At 27.0% G+C, this 24,204-nt stretch overlaps 1 protein-coding gene across 6 annotated transcripts in view; it reads left to right on the forward strand.

Annotated features, from left to right (window-relative positions):
- The window catches only part of LOC135931284 (uncharacterized), a 52,192-nt gene extending 29,070 nt beyond the window's left edge, over positions 1 to 23,122 (forward strand). For 4 of the 6 annotated variants that reach the window (XM_065468283.1, XM_065468306.1, XM_065468291.1 and 1 more), the window contains exons 10-15: positions 4,732 to 4,829; positions 5,039 to 5,410; positions 18,638 to 18,916; positions 19,154 to 19,301; positions 19,795 to 19,873; positions 22,887 to 23,122. In XM_065468283.1, the coding sequence (XP_065324355.1) occupies positions 4,732 to 4,829; positions 5,039 to 5,410; positions 18,638 to 18,916; positions 19,154 to 19,301; positions 19,795 to 19,873; positions 22,887 to 22,987 (1,077 nt within the window). In that variant the 3' untranslated portion in view covers positions 22,988 to 23,122. Of the gene's footprint in view, positions 1 to 4,731; positions 4,830 to 5,038; positions 5,411 to 14,614; positions 14,694 to 18,637; positions 18,917 to 19,153; positions 19,302 to 19,794; positions 19,874 to 22,886 lie in introns of those variants that run through there. The other 2 variants (XM_065468316.1, XM_065468324.1) reach the window with 2 other exon arrangements.
- Positions 23,123 to 24,204: the final 1,082 nt, after the last annotated feature.

Consider the following 24,204-nt stretch of genomic DNA (forward strand, 5'->3'; position numbering starts at 1 on the left):
TGAAATATTTTGGAGGCTATTATCTTAATGTTTAAGCATGGTGATATTTGCATGTTTCACTTAAAGCTTACTAAAATAAAATAAAGATTAATATACACTCCCCCCCCCCTTCTAAAAAAATTTCATGATCAATTGTCATCGGGTCACCTTGGATTATTTATTTCTTTATAAAAAAAATTATAGTATACAACTTTTAATATGATAACATGTATATTCTTTTTTTTCAAACATCCCCTAACAATCAATCTCTCATGGCGCTCCTCTGAATTTTTTTAAAAAAAATCACTACATAACTCGGAATAGGATTTATAATAACAATCTACTCTTAAACGTCTATGTAAAGGAAGCGGCCACAAGATATCAAAGAGAGGTCTATAACCAATTGTTAGAATTCTATTTTTCATAAAGATATCTCTCGAACTCCAATCTAATGCATTTTTCTATTCTTTTTTAAATATAATTGTTCCAATATTTAGCCTCGTTATAATTTATATTTTTTCTTCAATATTTATGATAGGGACATTTTAAAATTTATAAATCATATTTATAATTATATTATTTTACATATTATAAATTATTAGACAATTATTATCTTCTTCGGGTGCTACTATTATGGGTAACATTTAAAAATATATACAAACTAATTGTGATATGTACGAATGAGTATATTTATTGTATGTAGATAAATTTTTATATTAAAACCAATTTTTTAGAATATATATTATAAGGGCTAACGGATGCTTTTTGTATATACTAGTGTAACATAATGCATGTTTATTTTATTGTCTATTCTATATTATACAAAATATAATGGTTTTAAATATTTCTCTTTTTTTTGTATAGTGTGATATATAAATTTTAATACGTTATAATATGATCTCGCTCGGTGCTAGCAACATCTAAATTTTAATATTTAATTGTTAATTTGAACACTAAACCCGATATTTATTATTGTTGCATACGATTTCGTTCTTTAGTTATGATCTTTATTACCATTATTCTTGTTTATATATTTTTTTACAGACAAAAATGATGTTGAATTTGATTCAAATTATTTGAAGTTATTAGTTTCTTGATATAATTATTATATATTAATAAACAAGTATTTAGGAAAAAAACATTGTATGTTGTGTTCATCTTTTCAAGAAAAGTTAATAAATACTTAGTGGCCTTATGACAATTGGTTTATCATATCAGTATTTATTGGTTAACGATTTAAATGTTTTAAAGCTTGCTAAATAAGATTTGGGATTTTGACCGATCAAGATTAAATATTGTGAAATATAAATAAATATGGTTTAGAAACAATAAATTAAACTTATATGCTTTTATATGAAATATTTTAAATATTATTCATATATTATTATATTGAATTTTATCTCATTCAAACTTGTTATTTTTTTTTACCCTAACTTTGTTAATTATTTTATTAAAAATAACTTGTAAAACTATGTATTAAAAAACATATAAGGACTATAATTTAAAATACATATTAAAAATATTTTAAATAACATACATTAAAAAAATATTCATCAACACCTGGCGACAGCCAGGAATTTTTAAATAATTTAAAATTATAACGTAAGAATACTAGACTAATTTGTTGTTTGAACAAAGAAGCCTTCGAAATTGTTTTATGGCTTGGCCGATTTGTTTGACTAGGATTTTAGCCTGTTTTCCGAATGAACAATTTGTTATACCACGATTGAATTAATTCACAGGCTTTGCCAAATTCGAAGGTAAAATTTTTCTTTCGTTAACTAGAGAAAACCTAGAATCTTGGGTATGATTTGATTTGCATTATATATTTCTCAAAATTTGACATCTTAATTTTATCATCAGCCTAATTACCCTTATCCTTTTGCACATTCAATAGTGAAGCTGTTAGGGGTTTTGACATAGGGTCCATGATTTGCCTTTTTTTTACCCTTAATAATTTGTTTCAATTGAACTGATTTTCCCAGCCATCACATATTAAATGTTCTCCAAACACTTCTTCATAAGGCTACTTTATTAGCACCGATAATGATTAAAGTAAACGTTGTAAAATGTAATGTGATATATTTAAAACGCCATTAGAATTTATATTATTCGAGTTACTTTATTTAATCTAACCATAAGGTTAAATTCAAAATAAACAGAAAATGTAAAATATTATAAATCTTTTCGCAAATTAATAATGCTGATTTTCATAATATCGAGGAGTGTTTAAACAAAAATAATCTTTCCTCATTTTGAATGGAATAATTAAAATTTATGTTCGGGAATAGAAATATAATAAAAATTTGAATATAAGATCCCTTTTTGATAAGCTTTTTTTTCACGCACCCTGCATTCACAGTTGGTGCGGATTTGTGTGTAAAATACAAAAATAGAGTGTATTTTGTATAATTTGTCGTTTTGCTAACTATTAATGAGGGGTTAAAAAGTTTTTTGGGTTTTTGAGATTTGCTTGGCTTGCGATATATTTTTAAAATAAAGATACGACTCCATACAAACTTATAGATTCTACATTAATCTGTTTATTAAATAATTAAGTTAAATTTAAATATTAATTATAATGATAATATAAGTGCCCCAGCATACTTATTATTTTTTAAATATTTCTTTCTTAGATGTCAATCAATAATAATATTGCTTATTGTTGATTGGTAGTTTAAACAAAGAATTATAATAAATAAAAAAATTAAGTATCCAAAATAATTGTTATATTTTGATATAGATAACATGTTTAGCAAATAAAATATATAGAAAGTACAAAAAAAGTAGGAAAAGACTCAAACCTATGCCAAATTATTAGAATAATATGTGCTAGGTTTGTTAAAACCCCGATTCTGGTCGACTTTTAAAACGACTCGATTAAGATTTTAGCCATAATATATTATGTAAGCCTGGGGATTTAGCTCATAAATAGGAGAAAGTGTTGGATCATTTGCCAAATCTCTACATAATATTATTTTGACTAAAATCTTAATCGGGTCTTTAGTAACCTTAGTTGAAGTTTACAAATAATTTTGCAAAATATTTACCTTTGCATATCTTTTAACATTGACTCCAATCATTTTATAATTTAAAATGATAATAATTGGCGTTAACCACCAAAAAAAAATAAGAAAATAATATAAAATTATAACAATAAAAACGCAGTAGATTTTGCTCGTTTGTTTAAAAAACAGCTTTTGTTTAAACTATTGACACGTATAAATTAGTCAGATGCTAATGTTAGAAATCACCGAAGAAAAATTAAATGCAATGTATTATGTGTAACATCTGCAGTATCGTAAAATTTCTCCATTCAAGCCGGTTTTGAGGCGACTCAAAAAATTACAGCATAATTTTTAGTCTAAAACTATCACCTCAGCTTTGAGGTTATGTCTCAACCTTGTGGAAAACAGGAAAAATTAAGTCATTTATCAAGACTTTACAAAAAATTTTCTGGACATGCCTTAAGATCGAGCCATATTAGATAGTCGTATTCTAATATCGAATCACATCTTCATTTTGTTGAACTATATTTACCTATGTATTTTAAGACTTGTAAGCCATGGCTATTTAATAACTAAACTTTGTTTTTATCTAAAAATACAACCTCAATCTAGGGTTTAAAAATATGTATAGCTCATCACGCATTTCTAATCTTTATGCTCCGACTAACTTAAATCATATTTTTATTAGGTGACGGTTAAAGTCCCAATGTTAACTGATAAAAAAATGACTTTGTGAGTTTAATTTACTCTAAAATGGTTAAATTCTTTATTGTGAACATGTATAATTTAATTTTATCCATGATATAAGAAAAGAGAGGAAGCAAGGAAAAAAAGAGAGAAAGAAAGAAATGATTATAGTTATTGTTGCATAATATAATTTAATATCATAATATACAAAGTTAATTGAAGCTTTAAACTATGACTATTTACATATACAAAAAAAATCACTAAATAATATATTATTTTATTTCTACATACGAAGCCTCAAACCATCAATTGATTTACCTTAAATTGATTTACTAGATATATATATATTTGAAGTTGTTGACTTTCTATGTACGTGATAATTTTAATTGTTAATAAAAAATTACTTTTTGATATCGTTATTATTTATTCTAAAGCAAACGAAACCAGACTTACATATTCTTATTCTATTACTTATTCTTTTTAGAGCAACCAGACTTACATATTCTTATTCTACTACCGATTCTTTTTAGCGCAATTATTCTTTATTTGCATCATGGTGGAGGATAGGGGCATAATAACATAAAAGTCTTACTCAAAACCCTTGACCTAAAATTTATTGCCGAAAACATAACTGATGAATCCACTAAAAAATATAAACTGTTCGAGACAATAAATAAAGATTTGGCGGTGAGTATAATGGATTCGATTGATAATTTATCATATGACGCAAATAAAGAATAATTCCGCTAAAAAAGAATCGGTAGTAGAATAAGAATATGTAAGTCTGGTTGCTCTAAAAAGAATAAGTAATAGGATAAGAATATGTAAGTCTGGTTTCGTTTGCTTTAGAATAAATAATAACGATATCAAAAAGTAATTTTTTATTAACAACTAAAATTATCACGTACATAGAAAGTCAACAACTTCAAATATATATATATATCTAATAAATCAATTGATGGTTTGAGGCTTCGTATGTAAAAATAAAATGATGTCAGTTATTAAAAATAATAATATTTAATTATATTTTTGTTTAAAAAAACATGAATTTTTCTAGAATTGCGTTTTAAAGAAAGTTTTACCCTTGTTGAAAGCCACCAAACCAGGCGTCTTCTTTGGCGTTGCCTTTTTATTCTTATACTTTTTACCATTCCTGTAAGAGCCTTTAATTTTTCTATAATTAACAAATATGTATTGAGGAAGTAAGGTATTTAATGAAGAAGGAGATATAATTAATGTCGGTAAATTATTAGAAAGCTGCGTTAAAGCGAGTATTTAATTTTTTGGAGGATAATCAGTGTGAATGTTTCTTATACTTTTTCTTTTTAACCCCCCCCCCTCCCATTTACAACACAATTAATCAGAACCAACAACCGTAATAATAACCACTCGTACCTCGATTCATTACCCGTTGGGGGTCCCCACTCAAATTTAGCCCCTCGTTCAGTTTCTTACAAAGGCCGTTTGCTAATGTCGAAATCGATAGATTCCGATTATTATATCGATATGTTAAATCAATCCGCTTACCCTTTACCCCATAACGTTAAAAACATTACCGCCAAAAATCGCCTTATTAATTTGAACCGAAGGGGGTGGCTTGAATCCCTTCTGCGCGCATATTTTTACAATCCCAGCAACGCCGATTACCAACATATGACGAATTTGGGAAATTTAAGAAATTTGAGTCGTTCGACGACCAATGTTCAGCCCATTTTCGATAGTGACGATGCTAAAAAGTAATATGTTCCTATATTTTATCTAATTTTGCGTCAGGGAAGTTTACTACATTTTTATTAATCTTACCACAAAATTGGAGGGTTTTGTATATTTTGCAGTAGTTATGTCATTTCACGGGACCGTAGCCAAGAATTTCCATCTGGGGGCAGCTCCTTACTTGGGGGGGGGGGGGGGATTATATTTTTAAAATAAATTAGTAATTAAGCATTCATAGAAATTTTTTGCTATTTTTGTTAAAAATTTGTAAATGTAATATGAATACAAAATAATACTATAATATGAATATACAAAATAATACTATAATATGAATATACAAAATAATACTATAATATAATACAACGATTTTTATTTTTAATAAATTCTGTATTATTCTTTTTCCATGAGCCATTAATATTAAATTTTGTTTACGATCTTTCATCGATTCTCTGGTGCTCGATAGAACTCTCTTTAGTGTAGAGAATGAGGCCTCACAAGAAACTGTAGAAATTCCCAATGATGATGGCTTCTGAGCAGCATTTATACAATTATTTAAATGTAAAATGATATTTTTTTATAACATTTAAGTTTATTAATGATTCTAATTGGGCCATTTTATCTGATATAAAATAATCAGGGTCAAGGTAAGGACAATGTATTAAAATATGATAGATGATTATAATCATCTTATGTAAAGTAAATCTATCTAAAAAGCGATCAACAAAGTAATCAATAATTTCATAATAATTCTTTTTTATAGAACTCCAATTGGAGTCTTTTCACTTTATATGCGTTTTACGACCCTCGATGACTTTTGAGGAATAAAGTTTTTGAACCTTAATTCTAAACAAATCAAAAGAATTATCACTTCTTTTATTTTTTAATATATTGATCATGTAATCAATACAATTTTTAGCATCCACTAGATTAGTACCTACTGACTGTAGATCTTATTTAGTGGATCTATTGTTACTGATATCTCATAAATTATAATGGTTTTATTTTTATAGTCAAAACAATAGATTCTTTATTATAAAATTGTTTCCTATATATAGTCTTTTATAATTATGTCATTTAACTACTACTAATATGCAATTACATTGACCTCCATTAGATAATATAAAATGTAAGAAATATATAATTCAAATAGCATAACCTTTTAAAATATATATAAACATTCAAATATCACATATCTTCTTTGTTTAACTGGTCGTGTTTTACTACAGAGGTTTCTAATTTTTCAGTAATTGATGGGGTTTCACCCAGTCTAATAAAGTATTTAGTCTTCTCCCCATAAATAGTTTGGCAGGTATTCGGCCCGTTGAGGAATGTTCGGAATTTCTATATGTAACTAATACTTCATTAAGGCATTTTTCCCCATCATTTGTTTGTTCTCTATTAGCAAAATACCGATTTTTTATAGTTTGTATGCATCTTTCAACTAATCCGTTACTTCTCGGATGGTATGGTATAGTTTTATGTGTTGTATATTCTTATTTTTGCACCATTTGTAAAATTCATTTGAAATGAATTTTGGACCATTGTCTGTGACAATTTGACATGGAACACCATATCGTGTAAGCCATTTTTCTAATCTATTTATTAAATTTTTACTTGTGGTATCTTGGATTCTATCGATCTCTATCCATTTTGAATATGCATCGATTCCTAGCAGCCAATAAAATCCGTCTAGTGGTCCGGCAAAATCTAAATGTACCCTTTCCCAGGGTTGTGCTGGCGGATTCCATGGTTATACGGCAACTTCTAGTATATCTCTGCGATGTTTTTGACACCCAATAAAGCGGTTTTTCGACATCTTTATCTAATTTTTCCCACCATATATAATGTCTCGTAATGGATTTCATCGATGTAATACCGGGATGACCTGTATGTAATATCTGTAAAACTCGTTTTTGTAGTGAATATGGAATTATTAAGCGACCATTCCAAAATAGGATACCGTTATCATTTTCTATTTCATCTATTCTTGTTCTAAAAGCTTGTAATTCTGGTGCTTGATTTTGTATATTTGTACCATTTAATAATATTTTTACTCTTCTTAAAATTGGATCTTTCGCAGTTTCATCTCTAAGTTCTTTTCTTGATAGAGTTAATGTGTCATAAGTAAGATTTCGTATATATTTCACTGTTTTATTTTCAATTTTTGCTATTAATTCTTCAAACGTTGGTATAATGTGATAGTCTTTTAGTAGTAGAAATTTATTTAACGTTACTTTGAAATCTCCACATAATCGTAGTTCACCTGAAGTTTTACATACCACTACCATTGGAGTACTCCAGGTTACTCTTGTTGTTGATGGATCTATTTTCTTGATTATATTATTTTCTTCCAAACGTTTCAGTTCATTTTCAATTTCTACTTTTAAAGGCAACGGTACTCTTCTAGCTGGCAGTGCAATTGGTTTTGTATTTTCTTCCAATTGTAGTTTTACTGGTTCGACATTTTTAATTAATCCTAATTTAGTATCAAACACCGTAGCAAATTCTTTATATAGTTTGTATTTACGTTACCATTATCATTATATTTATATCTATTGTTGATCATATTGATATTTACATTTTTTGGTAACGATAAGTCAAATTCAATAATCCATGGAAATCCAAATAGAGCTGCATCATTTGTTTGTGTGACAAATAATGAAAGCCATAATTGTCTTTTACATCAGCTTCACCCATAATTTTTATTCTATTATTTCCATATGTAGTTGGTGCTTTAGCCCTTCTAAGTTTTGGCCTTCCGATTTTATTCCATATTATTTCATTAATAATGGTTACTGCCGAGCCAGTATCATATTCCATTTTAATTTTGGATGTTGCCCATATTTGTATATTTTTCTTATTGAGACATCCGAATCGTCTTCTTTATTATTGTAATTTGTTCCTTTTCTTTAGCTTTACAACATACGGCGAAGTGGTTTGGTTTCCTACATTTGCTGCACGATTTTCCGTAGGCGGGACAACATGAAACCGATTACAGAAATAGCATGGTTTTCTCCAATTACTATTATTATTTGTATGGTAGTTATTATACCCGGGCACTAGTTCTCTTTTTACATATGCTTTATTATCCTTTTGATAGTGCCGTTTATCATTATTATTATACTGCCGATTATTTTTATCATGTTGATTTATCCGATTATTATCATGTTTATTCGGCTCTTTGATTTTATATACCATTTTAGCAGTATTATTTATTTCTAAGTCTCGTTTCATCGCTAAAGCCAATTCTACCACTTTGTTTAAGCGTAACGGTTGGTCTTCGTCTTTAGTATCTGGATATCTTAATCGTAGTTCTTTATCCAGTTGTGACATCTTTAGTTCGGCGATTAATTGATCTCGAATTCTCAGTTCTACATTGTCTTCAAATTCGCATCTTCGGGCTAGCTCCTTTATATTTTTTTAAATTGCTCATTACGGATTCAGTAGCCCCGCGACTTAATCTAATGAAATCAATTCTTGATGCCAAAATAGTTCTTTCATCTTTATATAGTTGTTTTGCTATTTTATATATGTCAATCTATCCTACTTCCTCTATATTCCTAGGATAGAGTAATTTTTTGATATCAGTTGTAATGTTTATTCCTCCATAAGCTATAAATAATTTTTTTTAAATGGCGTCAGTTTGAGGAATATTTTTCATATTTGATATAATCAACGTGGTCCTCGATAGAACAATTTCCTTTTTAAAGTCCTGGAGAATAATTTTATCCATAATTTCTAAATATATATAATTTTTTTCTTTATAAACAGAATTTTTTTTATAATTCTATATATTATTAAACTTGACCGAAAATCGCGCGACTTAGATTTTTTTTTTATTTCGTCGCCATTTTTTTATAGTCAAAACAATAGATTTTTAATTATAAAATTGTTTCCTATATATAGTCTTTTATAATTATGTCATTTAACTACTACTAATATGCAATTACATTGACCTCCATAAGATAATATAAAATGTAAGAAATGTATAATTCAAATAGCGTAACCTTTTAAAATATATGTTGAATTCCATATTAAATCAACCAAAAAAAGTCGATTCTCAACCCGACCCCCTTCGATTTTTTTAAAAATTTGTATGTTGGTAGTATATACACTAACTAATAAAAATGTAAAATTTTACTTTTCAAATCGGCTTACTTCATGAGATATGGCCATCTTTAGAAACGCGAAAATTCCAAAATACAGTATATTTAATTTTAAATATCCAAAAAGTAATTAAGCTGAATGCATGATTTAAATTTTATTAAATAGCTCTAAAATAGCCCTTTAATATGATATAAAAATTATTTTATTATAAAAAGTCTATTACTAAAAACCGGAAATAGAAAACCAGAAATAGCTATAAAATAAAAATTGCTCTTTTTTTTTCTTTCAAATTTTTTTTACAAATAGACATTATACTTCTTAATATTTGTACATAATTTTAGATTGGGACCATTACTGGGCCAATAGTTATTACGCTTTAAATATAAATAGTATGGCTTAAATCCTAAATTATACCAAATATATAGTAATTTACGAAACAAATAAAAAGAAAATTCCTTTATGATCGGGCAGATTATATTTTTTTATAAATGTTTTGGGCTGTGAGCCCACTAGTAGACATTATGTTATATTTAACATATAAGTTTAGCGATTTTATTTTAGAGAGAAAATAATTGTAAAAATATTTATAACTTTATTTAGCTAATTATTTATATTACATGAATATAAAATGGAAAATTATTAAATTAAATAATATCATACATTAAATTATCTAATGAATTAGAGTAACGTTTGACTTTCATTTTTTCCATTAACTTTCATTGATATAAAATTATTCATACCTGGCATAAGTCTGCTGTTTTCGTCAGAATTATAAAATTCTATTACTTTATTTGCAATGTCATCCGGAATTATTCTACTTGGCTTTATGATATTTGGATTTGACAAAACACCCTTTTCTTCAACTAATTGTTTAGCTATCCGGGACATAAAATTTGTGGTTGAAAATTCCTTTTCAATTTTATCAAGAGTCCAAGATTTTGGTAAAACTGTTAAAATTTGTATTTTTTCATTGCGAGAACTTGTAGCAAATTTTTCTTTCAGTTGATTTATGATTTCGGCTTCATCTTTTTTTGCTTGATCCTCTAGATTTATTTTAAAAACTTTTTTGATTTTTCCCTTAATTTTCAAAAATTTATTTACAGGATATTTTTTTCCATTTAACCTTTTCTTTTTAATAGGTGTCTCCCCTAAAAATGGCAAAGTTTCATTTAAAGTTGAAATTGAAGTATTAAAATCTGTATAAGAGTCGGGATTATTGCATGGTTGATCAGGTTCAGAATCGCTAAATGTTTCATTAATAGTTGTGGTAGAAGGTAAGTTAGAAATAGAAGGTAATGTGATCGGGATCGTAGAAGTAAAAGGTGAGATCAGATTTGTTGAATATTTTTTTAATTTTTTCCGGCAAGAGCTACAAATTTTTTGATTAATTGATAAGCTAGAATTCACTTCTATCATCCATTGTAAAACATTTCTAAGATCGTAACGTACTGAATGAGATTTTATTCTAAAGGGATTACAGCACTTTACTGGAATATAAATATCTTTTCTAGACATTTAAATTTTTTTGGTAAGGAATAAAAGATAGCTATTTAAATTAAAAATAAATTGGATAATGAATACCGATAATTTAATTTTCTTAGAAAAATGGCTTTATAAAATATCAATATAAATGACGGCTGTTGCTGTTGGAATTGAATTTGATTTTTATGATAATTATTTTATTTGATAATTAATTATAAGTAGAAAATAATCTTTATGAAAATATATTTCTGACGATCACAAAGATAATTTTTTATTTGGCAAAGAAAATAATCTACATAATTCACTCATAGAATTATCAGGTCAAATCGAATTTAAGAAGAAAATTTTTTTTTGGGGGGGGGGGGGGGTGAATATAAATCTTAAGATTGGGTTCGGATTTCAGTTTTAATACTATTATTCACAAATATTATCACTTTTGTTAAAAAAATAATTACTCATTTCGTATAATATAGAATTTAAGCCATACTATTTATATTTAAAGCGTAATAACTATTGGCACAGTAATGGTCCCAATCTAGGATTTTGTACAAATATTAGGGTATATAATGTCTATTTGTTAAAAAAATTTTAAAGAAAAAAAAGGGCAATTTTTATTTTATAACCATTTCCGGTTTTTGGTAATAAAATTATTTTCAATATAATAAAATGAGTTATTTAATAAAGTTTAAATTATACCTTTAGCTTAATTACTTTTTGAGATATTTAAAATTAAATATGGTGTATTTTGAACTTTTCGCGTTTCTAAAGATGGCCATATCTCATGAAGTAAGCTGAGTTGTATTAAAATTTTATATTATTGCTAGTTAGTGTATATACTACCATCATGCAAATTTTAAAAAAAATCGAAGAGGGTCGGGTTGAATCTTCAGTTGATTTGATATGGAATACAACATATATAAACATTCAAATATAACATTTATATTAACGCATTGAGATAAAAGACCAGAGGCTTCGACTGAATCATGAGTGGAAACCTCTAAGTTAAAAGTTCTATTAGAAGAGTAAAATAATACTTCACCAATAGCCTCAAAAATAAATGATGCGAGATGTTTCTAAATGACCAGTCCAAAAGTCTCTTAAGAGTATGGCCTGTATCAGTGTTGTTAAAATAGCGCGCTACTTTTTCAGTAGCGATAGCTTTAGTGGGCTACTTTTTTTAGAAAATAGCGATAGCGGTAGCTCGCTACTTTCAATTTTGCATAATAAATACATTTAAATATTATTAAAATATTTTTTTTATTAAATCTAAAATTATAATCCTTTTATTTAATTTAATTTTGAAATTTAAGTTTATATTTAAAAATATACATTATAAATCTAGTTAGCATTATAAATCTCGTTATTAAAAATGTGTGAGATTGTTGAAGGTAGCGAAATTTCTTTGGAAAATGAGAAAAATATAGATTATCCTTTCCTAAAATTCAAATAATACTTGATTCTTGAAGAAAAAATTACTCCTGGATATCGGTTTCGATGCAAGATATGTCGCAAAATTTTATCCTCAAATCATAAGCAGCTTTAATTTGAAAAACATTTAGAGGTAATATATTAAATAAATTTAATATCAATATGTAGGCTAATCCTTAATTTTTAAAATAAATTTAGATCAAAGACCAATCATTTTTTTTATATATTCATAAATTTTATCTAAATTATTTAAAACATTTTAAATATTTCAATCATTGTAATGTACTTATCTCCTACATAATTTTTATTCTAATACTGTTATAATTTTAGACTGTTCACACCTCAAATTATAAAGAGATTGAAAAATATCTCAAAAGTTTTGGGGTAATGGAAGAAGATACACCGACTTCCAAATCAAATTTAATTCAAACAAAATTAAGCAATTTGGATTCGTCAACACCAGGTGTATCTCAAAAATTGGCTGACAAAGTCATAATGAACTTTATAATAGATACTGTTCAACCTTTATCCTTGGCGGATTTCTTTTATAAAGATGATAAACACTTTTTCTCCACGTACCAAGATATCTTGCCGGCAGACATTGATGGCAAGAATTTTGGATAGCTTTAAAGAAATGAAAGAATCTTTAATATTAAATCTATCAGATGTCTCCTACATCTGTACAACAGCAGATTGCTGGACGCACTATTGAAGATAAAAATGTTTATTTTCTGATTTATAATATGATATTCATATTTTTAGAGCTTATTTAGGAGTGACCGCACATTGGATTAATCCAAAAAATCTAAAACGAAAATCTATAGCATTAGCTCTAAAAAGAATAATTGGCTGTCAAACTTATGACATTCTAGCAAATATTATTTCAGAAATCCATATGTCTTACACAATTCAGAACAAAGTTTGTAAGATGATTACAGATAATGGGTCTAATTTCTTGAAGGCTTTCAGGTTTTAAATTTATTATAATTTTTTTATAATATGATATAAATATAGAATATTTGGTAAAGATAATGACAATACTTGTAATTTTCATGACAACGAAATGTTATTATTATTAAGGTGCAATAATAAATAAATTATATATATATATAAATATGTAACAAATTATAGTCATGTTTTTATACCAATATTTTATTAATGGAAATAAAGTTACGTAAAAAATATTTTTAAAAAAAAATCAAAATAGCGTAAAAAGTAGCTGTTCGCTACTCATTTGAAAACGGTAGCGATAGCGCGCTACTTTTAAAAGTAGCGTTTAACAACACTGGCCTGTATGTTCACAGAATACGTTAAAACGCCTAAAAAAATTATACATTACTTTGGAAAAATTAATAAAATTAGAAATGATAACAATATTATTATAACAATTTTAAATCACAAGATGCAATATGTGGTTGTAGCTAGAGGTGGGCGTGGGTCGTGAAATTACGCGTGACCCATGGTGTCATAGTGGGTTACGGCGTGAGTGTGAATAAATTTTAAATAATTAGGCATGACGGGCCTTTCCAAAATTTTTCACGTGCATGATCGGGCGTGAACATAAATTTCCCGTGAATTACGGAAATTTTAATTTTTAAAATTGTTTATTTATAAATATAAATTGACAATTTTTTATAATATATATTTTCTAATTTAATCTAATTCTTTTTTTAAAAAGAATAATTTTTGAAAACAAAAAATCTTCCACATTTTATAAACAACATCCGGTATCATGCCGTTAGTTCTATTTTATGTTTAGGTTTTTATCGCAAGACATTTTGCTAAATTTTGCTTAAACTTTTTATAGAAAGGTCAGTTATTTATTTGTAAAGACTTCGATCTTTAAATGCAACAGAAAGTGAAGGATTTTACAAGCTAGGCCAAGAATTAATAAATGTTGGTGTTACATATAAGCAGAGTTGTTACTAGATATAAAAATGTGGTATCTGTATCTAGATAGATTTTTGATCAAAGTATCTGTATCAAGATATTATTTTAGAGATATCTGTATCTGTTTTTAGATACATTTTGATATACTTTTATTTAACGCTTTTTCATATTATAAATAAAAATACTTGAATGCAAAATTTATTTTATATCATATGAGCATATAATTTATATATTAAAAAATATTAAAACTACTATAATAAAAAATTATATATATAAAATATTAAAACTTATATATAAATATACATTAAATATTATGTCAGAGTTTATCAATAAACCAGGCAAATTTTGATATTACAATGCAACTCAAGGAATCTGCCATTTTTATTTTCAATGGAATTGGTTAATTTTATTTTATTATACTAATTTTAGAAATTTATTTTAGATTAATATCAATTGTGATGAAGAGGAATAAGTAATAATCAATAGCATCAACAAGTTCACACATTGTTTTTCCATAGCCATTTTATAGAGCATATTTTAAAATAATATCTCAAAATAAAGAAAACAAATATTTGATAGTAAAATGTTTGCCATATCTACCAAAAAATACGAAAATTTTAGTTATTACCTCAACTTGCAACATTGTAAAATATTTAAGGGTATAAGATACTAAATAAATGTTTACAACTGTAATTTTAAATTTTAAGAGAAAAAATCAAACAATGTTAAGAAACAATTAATACAAAGATTAGTTAATGAATTATCAAGGTCTTCAATTGATTGTAAACAAATAATTTAATATCCGATTTTTTTCAGTACCCCACAACAGCAAATATGATTGTTAATAATCATTTAAATTTTGATACTCAACAAATTTTAAATCATTTTTTCAAAAATGAATGTCGAGATTTTAGCATTTTTAAAGAATATCCTAATATAAAATTGTTATTCATAAAATTAACCCCATAATCACTTCAAGCGCCATGGTAGAAAGACTTTTTGTACAGCTAAAAATGTCTTTACAGATAAACCAGGATGCCTTAATGACCAAAATTTTGATATAATTTATAATCATTTAATCATATATTTTCATATATTATATTAAAATCTAAAAACCATTATTTTAGTTATATTCGAGTAAATATATTTTTTAGCTCATTTCATGCATTTTCACAATAGAATCCTAATTTAAGTTTATGCAAAGCTTATATAAGAGTATAATAAAAATTGTATCTGTATCTAGATAGATTTAAAAAATTATATCTGTATCAAGATAACTTTTTAGACACCGTATCTGTATCTGGATCTATATAACTTTTTAGACGGTGTATCTGTATCTAGATCCATTTAAAACTTCTTTTAACAACTCTGCATATAAAACAACAAAATATAAAAGATATACTTGTGAGCCGAAAAACTCTCTTGAATACTATAGCTCCAAAAATATACTATGAAATTAAAATTAAAAACATGATCAATAATAATTACTTGTCCATAATCACTGATTTTTTAACGAATGATTATAAAAATCGAAGTCTTTTAACCATTGCAGGACATGTTATCATTAAGGATTTTGAATTAAAAATATTTGTTTTGGCCACAAGGAAATGAGAACAGGCGTCAATATTAAAAGTGTAGTCAGTTCAATTTTAGAAGAATACACAAAAATAGAAAATTATTTAAATAAATTTCTAGTTGTGTGACATAACGGAGCAATTCTTATAAGTGCATTCAAAGATGACGAAACGCTAGTATGTATATGCCATATACTAAATAATATTATGCATTATATTTTTGACTAGTACAATATTTCAAGCAATCGACAGCTAATAGCAAACTAAGCCACACCCTTAAACAAGATGTAATAACTGATGTAACTCTGTATGAGTATCTTAAAATCATATTCTGTAATACAGGTGTACTTATTTAATTAAATAGATTAGCCACAAGTGATATCAACATCATACGCGAGTTAGATTAATTTTTATCAATATTTAAAGAATACTCGGATAATCTGAGCGTAGATTCTCGTCCCACAATAAATGTAGCTTTATGGAAACAAAAAAGTAAAATTTTGTTAACCTTCTGAACGTGATACAATAATAATCAAAACCTTAAAAAACAGAACAAAATTTCTTTTAAAAGAAAGATTTATTATGCAGCCACTACATAAGCTAGGCTTAATTCTAGAACCGAATTTCAAAAGTCCCGAATTCCAAAAGTCTTAGGTTTATAATAGAAGAAGAAAAGGATGATGTATATAAAACAACGTTAAAAATGCTAAATGATATAAAATTAGATGATATGCATAAGTCAATGCCAACTATCATTTATAACTTTCCTAATTCATCCTACACTCATAATAGACCGTATATTCTAAATGAAAAATTTAGAGAATTTCTAGATGATTCCGATGAAGCATCAACATCTACCGATGGAAGCTGTGAGGATGAACTTAAAAGATTCATCGCTCATAATACAAATAACAAGACATTATTTAAGTTTTGTAAGCAGGAATATTCATTTCCTTTTTGAGAAAATTAGCGAGTAAAGTTTTTCAGCCCCGGCCAGTTCGGTAGTGAAAGGTTATTTTCTATAGCCAATCTCTTATTAGAGGAAAGGCGTACACAATTGAAATAAAAAAAGATAGACATTCTTCTTTTTCTAAATAAAAATTTCTATTTATAGATTGTATTTATTTTTTGTTGTTAATATGGATTATGAAATTAGAGAAATAAATAGAATAAATTCAAATTAGTGTAAAATTATAGCAATAGTTGAAAAATTTAAAAACATCGTGAATTTTTTTATTGCCACCGTGAGCGGGCGGGCCATGAATAAAAAATTAGGCCCGCGCCCACCTCTAGTTGTAGCAATTTATAAAAGGAACTTTTTTATTAATTTTTTTTTAAGTAGGGTTTGCACTCCTCCATTTCGGCCAGACATGATGTTTGCACAATCATATCTATATTCGTTGAATTAATATTTAAATCATTTAGTTGCTTTAAAATGCTTTCAGCAGATAGACACTGTAAATTAATAATTCCTATTAAATTTTCTTGTATTTCTACAAAAAAAAATATAACGAATATACATGCTCAGGTTTTCACACCTGATGGATCTTTTGTCTCATCAGCCTTAAAACAAAAAAAAAAGCATTTCACTTTTGTTATATTTATATGAGATATTTCAAGCACCATATCTGCCATAATAGATATTATTTCGTTTTGAATCTAGGTTTATCAATTTTGGTTATAAATTTTATAATTCAGGATCTTTTTGGTTGATATATGAAAATATTGCTATAAATAGTCCAGAGTAATAAATTATGTTTTCGTCTTTTGCAGCATCCATAATTTTTGTTGAACCAGTCCCACGAAAAGGTAGCTCCTGTAAGCTAAGAAATAGCATCAAATCAAATATTGATTTAAGATAATAACGATTATGGTTAATTTGTTGGCACACGAAAATTGTTGTTATCTCAGGATCCATATTTAAATTAAGATTTTTTTTCGTGCCAAATTGTTATAGAATTTCAATGGTTTTATCAGTCCCTTCTTTGCAGCTAACACCTTTTTCTAATTGCTAAATCCCTTTTGTCCAAATGCATCACTTGGGCTACCCAAGTTATTCCTACGGCTCGATTTGAGCCAATTTTTAAAAACGACTAATTCAATATTTTAGCTAGAAAAATATTGTCTAAGCCTTGAGATTTATTTAATAGATGTTCAAACCTTTTTACCATTCTATGAGCAAAATTTTAAGGCTTGCATAATATGTTTCTAGATGAAATATTGAGTTAGCCGTTTTTAAAAATCGGCTCAAAACGAGCCGTTTAACAATACTACCTACATTTTTGTTAAGTTAAGCTTAAGTAAAAAAAAGTTGTCAATATAAATAAATTGATCAAAATTAACTAAAAAACTTTAACAAACCTATTTACCTTCAACTTTTTCTTCCTTCAAGTCCAGATAAGGGTGTGTACTATTAGTCACTGACTTACCATGTTCAAGAAAAGGTTTGTCTTTTTGACGAGGAATAAAAATGTGGAAATAACTTGTTGTTTTTTCATGAAACTAGTGAATGGATATTTTTTAACTAATATTTATATAGGTATGTTCTTGTTTATTAATTTGTATAAATTAAATAACTAATAATTTTTTTTAAATTTGGGGAGCCGGAAAATTTTTTGAAGGGCAAAGATTTTTTCAGGGGGCCAAGTTGAGGCCCCCTCAGGACCTACCTGAACGGCTGCATTTCACAAATACAATCGAATTATAGATAATATAATCATTCGAATAAAAAACTATTTAATTTCTCTTATAAAACAATCATCGCCTCAGTTTGTCTCTTAAATTAGCTGAATTCGCTCAATCTGGCGATTATTTTTCGCTGTATCCCAATTTGGATAATTTGTTATCGCCCAATCCGGCTCACTCAATTCCTTTCGCTGATTTAACGCAAGAAACAAATCCTGTTTCTACTACCGTTAAAAGTTTAAAAAGGAATAGGCGAATGGTAAATAAAAATAGAAAAAATCCAAACGGATCTTTCGAGACGAAACCAATTGATTATTGGATGTATCAACGAAGGGCTATGTTGCTTTCGAATGATCAACAAAGGTAGGTATTTATATTTTTTAAAGAAGAAAGATTGAGGTAAAGGAGGAAAATATTTAATAAGCGAGTGAACATAAAAAGGAATTTACTAACAATGCAAGGTAAAGTAGGGTGCTTGTGAGAATTTTTCTATGAATGTATGATATAAGGAAGAAAAGAATATTAGTTATAAACGATCGATTAAAACATTGTACTAATTCTAGTCATCGTCATTATACAAAAAACATCCTTTTTTATCAGTAAACCACCGGTAGAAAATGCTGATAACAACTCGACTCAACTTAACACTTTCGGGAAAATGTCTTACGCTTGGTTCAATCTGATGTTGGAGTTCATGAAAAATATTCGATATCAAAACGACACATATTACCTTTTTTCCATTTTTCCAGTTTATTTTTTTTATTTTTTGTAATATTAAAATACTTCAAAATATCGAGATCCTAATAGTTGCTGTCAGATTTGAACTAGTGCCTGCAGGCACAAGTTCGGAACCAGCACCGAGCCCGGATCTCTGTAAGAAAGTTATAGATCAGACACTGCAGACTTATATTTAAAGTGGGCAGATCGTTCACAATCATATAACATTTTGAGGGACAAAATTCTTACTAAATGATAAAGAAAATATACTTATTACTTTGAACAAAATATCTATAAAAATAAAAACCATGAATGATTATTATAATAGAGTACGTTTAAGTAGTTAAAGGCATGTAATTATTTTCGGCTATTAATTACATCTCCCATATTTCAATATTTGTAAAAGTCAATGCCATTATAAAAGTCGGTTTAATGGTTCTCCTTAAAAACTATGTAAATTTTAAAACCTTAGAATCAAAATGCTTTATTATATTTTAATTAAAATATTTATCATCAACAAAAAGGACATGTTTTTTCCAGCCCTAAATAACTCGGATAATATTCGCCCAAAGATGTCCTTAGTCATGCCAAACTTAGCTAAAAGTTTTGTTTTTTATATCGTTGAGCCATTTCATGTCAAATCGATCAAATGATGATTTCCGCGGGACCCCTTTAGATTTGATCTTTATATGCAGAGATACACATAACTAAAGCAGTGTTTCTTTTAGAATACTAGCTCTTATATTTTCGGAGATATTAAGGGTCAAAAACTATGAAGGATGACTTTTTTACCCTTATCGATTGACATTAAATTAAAAATTTTCTAAAAACTACAAAGATATAAATTATGATTCTAATATCAAAATAAATATACATTCTATTTTTTAAAATTATTTTTATTTTTTTTTGGAAGTCCATTTAACTCCATTCTAAAGTTTAAAATCCTTGTTAAAAATATTGAGTTTCTCTTTTATAAAATTCTGAGTTAAAGTCCCGATATTTGATTTTCATAGGGGAAATCGATAAAAACACTAAAAAGCCAAGAGTTTTTTAAATGTAATTAATCCAAATATTATTTAAAATATTTATATTTTAATAACAGTGAAGAATCTACCAGGCCTGTGAATCCGGATCCTGAGCCAGAACCCTTATAACCCTGATATTTTACTTCTAAATTTTTTTAAAAAAAATTTAATTAATTTTTCTTTATTTTATTTTTTTATTATAAAAAAATTTCAAGTGTTAAAAAAACCTATAAAATATTTATAAAAAACATTATAAAACATAATTGTTTTTTATTTTCATTATTAAAAACATTTTTCGTGGAATCTTTATTTATATTAGTATATCCATTTTATTTAAATTTAAAAAATTATTATTTACTACTATATTAAATATAAAACAATATTCCTTCTTGCTTAAAATTTTATAAAAATAGGAGAAACTCATTATTTTTTACAATATTCTAAACTTTAAATTGGGGTTAAATGTTGGTCACATTAAAAATAATAACTTAGAACTAGTAAATCAAATCCTCAATTGAATAACTGCATACTTTGATCCTTGATATCTCTAAAAATATAGATGCTAAGATTCTCAAATTTGACACTGCCTTAGTTAAGTTTACTTTAATTTGTATACAAAATTTCTGCCAAATCTCAAAGAGGTCCGGAGAATCATGATTGATTTACATTAAATGACCCAGTTTATCAAAATTCATATTATGTTAATTTAATATTTTTGTAAAAATGTTGCTCTCAGAGGAACCATAATTTTTTCTCTTTGTATTAAAGATAAATATTTTTTATGTTTATAGTTAGTTTAATTTTAACAAATATGGTTTTAATGAATGATTCAAAATATAGAAAAATTGCATTTTATATTTTTAAAGTTATTATCAGAGATGCATTGATATCTAATATTACTTATGATACGATACTTTTTATTTTTGTCGATACCAAATTATTCAATAAGTTAAATCTAATTTAGCACTAATAAAATATTATTTTATAAATTATTTTTATCATATTTTTTAAAAGTTTTTAGACCATTTTATTTTTGATTTGAAAAGTTGCTTAAGAAAATAGATCAATAAATAGCATAGTGCTTACTTTTTAAGAATAATCTTAAGCGTTTATTATAATATTATATATTTAAAAAAAATAACAATTTATGCGTATAAATAAAATTTGATTTAGTTAGTGTTTAAATTTTTAAGGAATTATTTTTATATACGTGTCGGTGGTTTCTGCCTGATACCTGGCAATCTGAGGTATCGGTGCATCTTTGATTAATTATGTTTATTCAACAATGTATATTTTTATTCTTTATATCATCAGATTATGTTTATATCCAATGATAATATCTATATTTGAGAAGAATTCCATTTTATTGACAAGATATTGATATAAAATATAAATAACTAATAAAAGTTAATTATTATGAGAATAAACAAATAAAAGAAATAAAATATATTATATTTTTATTTGTTCAGTTTCCCGAATTATAATCGTGAGGTTACTTGAGGTACGATGGGTGTATAGCAGTTTCCATTCTGTAAAGATGGTCTGAATAATTATGAGGCCCTTTATTCGTATTCCAAAAATTTAATTGGATCAATCAACAGTTAATATTTATTGAGTCTTAAGCTTCATCAATTTAGAAAGCTTGTAATTCCTATCTGATCTAGCCTTCTAACTAAAATTCGGTCTTTAAGACTTTAAAGAAGAACAATAAGTTCGCCTAAAGTAAAGCTGAAAGTTATATACTTAAATCTTTTATAATTTCGAAACTAATCTTTATTCAATATGATAAAAACATAAAAATAGCACAAGCCCAGGCAATAATTATGAAAGAAAACAGTACCTCTTCCAGGGGATTTTACTTGTATACCTACTATTCGCCAGATCAAATAGCCATGAAAACTGCTTTTCATTAACTAAAACTCAGAAATTTTCCTCCCAAATAGCCTTATTTTTTTCCCTGTGGTCACCTCCATACTCGAACTTTAGGCATGAGGCCCTTTCTTTTTAAAAATACTAGGAAAACTTTTAGATATCTCTGGCGATCTAAATAAATATTTTTACTTAGACGCAACATAGTGGTAGAAGCATGTAAATATAATCTATTTTCTATTCACGGTTCTATGAAATATATTTTAAATTATAATAGCGCTTTATTTTTTCTATATATTAAATATATTTTATTTTTAAATAGTACATATAATATAAAATATTATTGCCTATAAATTTATAAGGATTTTTTCCAAATATGAATATTATAAAATCTCTCGCGCTATTTTCTGGAAGTTCTAATAATTTAGTTATTTGTGTTGTGAATCAGACTGCACTATAATTTATAACTTAATTTATCACCTTATGATTTTTTGGATCATTTGGTAATTTATTACATTTGAAAAGCTTAAAGTTCATCTTTCTGGTAAAATTGAAGTTTCACAGATCCTGAATTATTTAACATTCCAAAGGAAAATTAAGTGATAACTGATTTAAGAAATTAATGAATGTGTTGAAAATTTTCTTGTATTTCATTATATATTTTTTATTTATATTCCCTATGTTCACTAATTTTATACTCTTTTACCATTTCATTTTTTTAGCAAACCTTAGTAAATTTTCCACAGACCAAATAAGTATGATGCAATTCGATTGTAAAATTACGGAAATGAAGCCACTCATTCTCAATAAAACAATTATCTAATCTTTTCTTTTAAATCATTATTTTTACATAAATTATATTTCTAATTATATTATTTGTGCAATTTTTCCATTAAATTTCGGATCACATCTGATTCAAATTTATTATTTTTTAAATTTGATTTTATTGTTCACAATTATCGGGGGATATTATTATATTATTACTTATAATTATTATGTAACATAATTATATATATATATTATATCAAATTTAAATTTGCTTTAGACGATTTCATAATATCTAGTATTAGTGATTAGGGAATTGACCAAAAAATTGTTATTAATATAATTGTTATAATTCTTATTTGGTGTATGTTAATTATTAACACATTACATGTTAGTTAAATTAAATTATTGTATATTACCCCAGGGGTAGTAGAGATCTCCCCTAAGTCTGAAACAAATCATTAAGCTCCTGGGTATTCACCCCCAGGTCCAAATACTCTTCGTGTGTGATCGCCTGCCGTCCCGGCCCATTCAAAACCACGGGTCGTCTCTGTTGAGCTATTATCTCCGTCGGTTCTGGCCTCCTCTGGGAAGGAATGGATGCTCCCTGTACGGTCGTTGATTGTACGATGGCTGATTCCTCCCCTCCCAGGCTGGGGTCCCTCCTCCGGGGCACATGGACTTGCGGGCATTCCCTCCGGACGTGTCCCTCCACCCCACAACGAAAACATTGTACTCTTGTCTCCCATCTGGGCGCCTGCAATACCCGAGTATCCACACTTCGAGCTCTGGGATGACGTTCATCTTGTTCCCGGGACATCAATCTCCACTCACTGGCTAATGGTTCCATATCATTGCTAATTACTATGGTACGTAACATATGGGTGCCCAAATCTATATACCTTCAGACATAAAGACTATATATCTATTATTACAATATTCCCTTACTTCCTAATCCCCTTTCCCTTCTTTTTTTTAACCATCTCGAATTTACTGCCATATTTCAATATACACTTATAATAATTTAAAGCTTACCTATTTGTTATTGGCATATTCAAGAACCTCGGAATGAAAATAATATTTTTTAAAAAAAATTTTCTTTTAATTCAAAACAAAATTATGTAAGAAAGAAATCGTATTTAAAAAAAACTTTAACTATTTTTTTTTTTTAAAAAAAAATTTCCTAACTCAACACAAATTATTTATGTTCCCTTACCAACTATTGACGTCGTGCCGAACCGGGAATAAAATCCGTTTACTAAAATAAACCTATAA

The sequence above is a fragment of the Gordionus sp. m RMFG-2023 genome, chromosome 1 (genome assembly GCF_954871325.1).
Source record: "Gordionus sp. m RMFG-2023 chromosome 1, tfGorSpeb1-WG-v2, whole genome shotgun sequence".
Taxonomy (NCBI): Eukaryota; Metazoa; Nematomorpha; class Gordioida; order Chordodea; family Parachordodidae; genus Gordionus; species Gordionus sp. m RMFG-2023.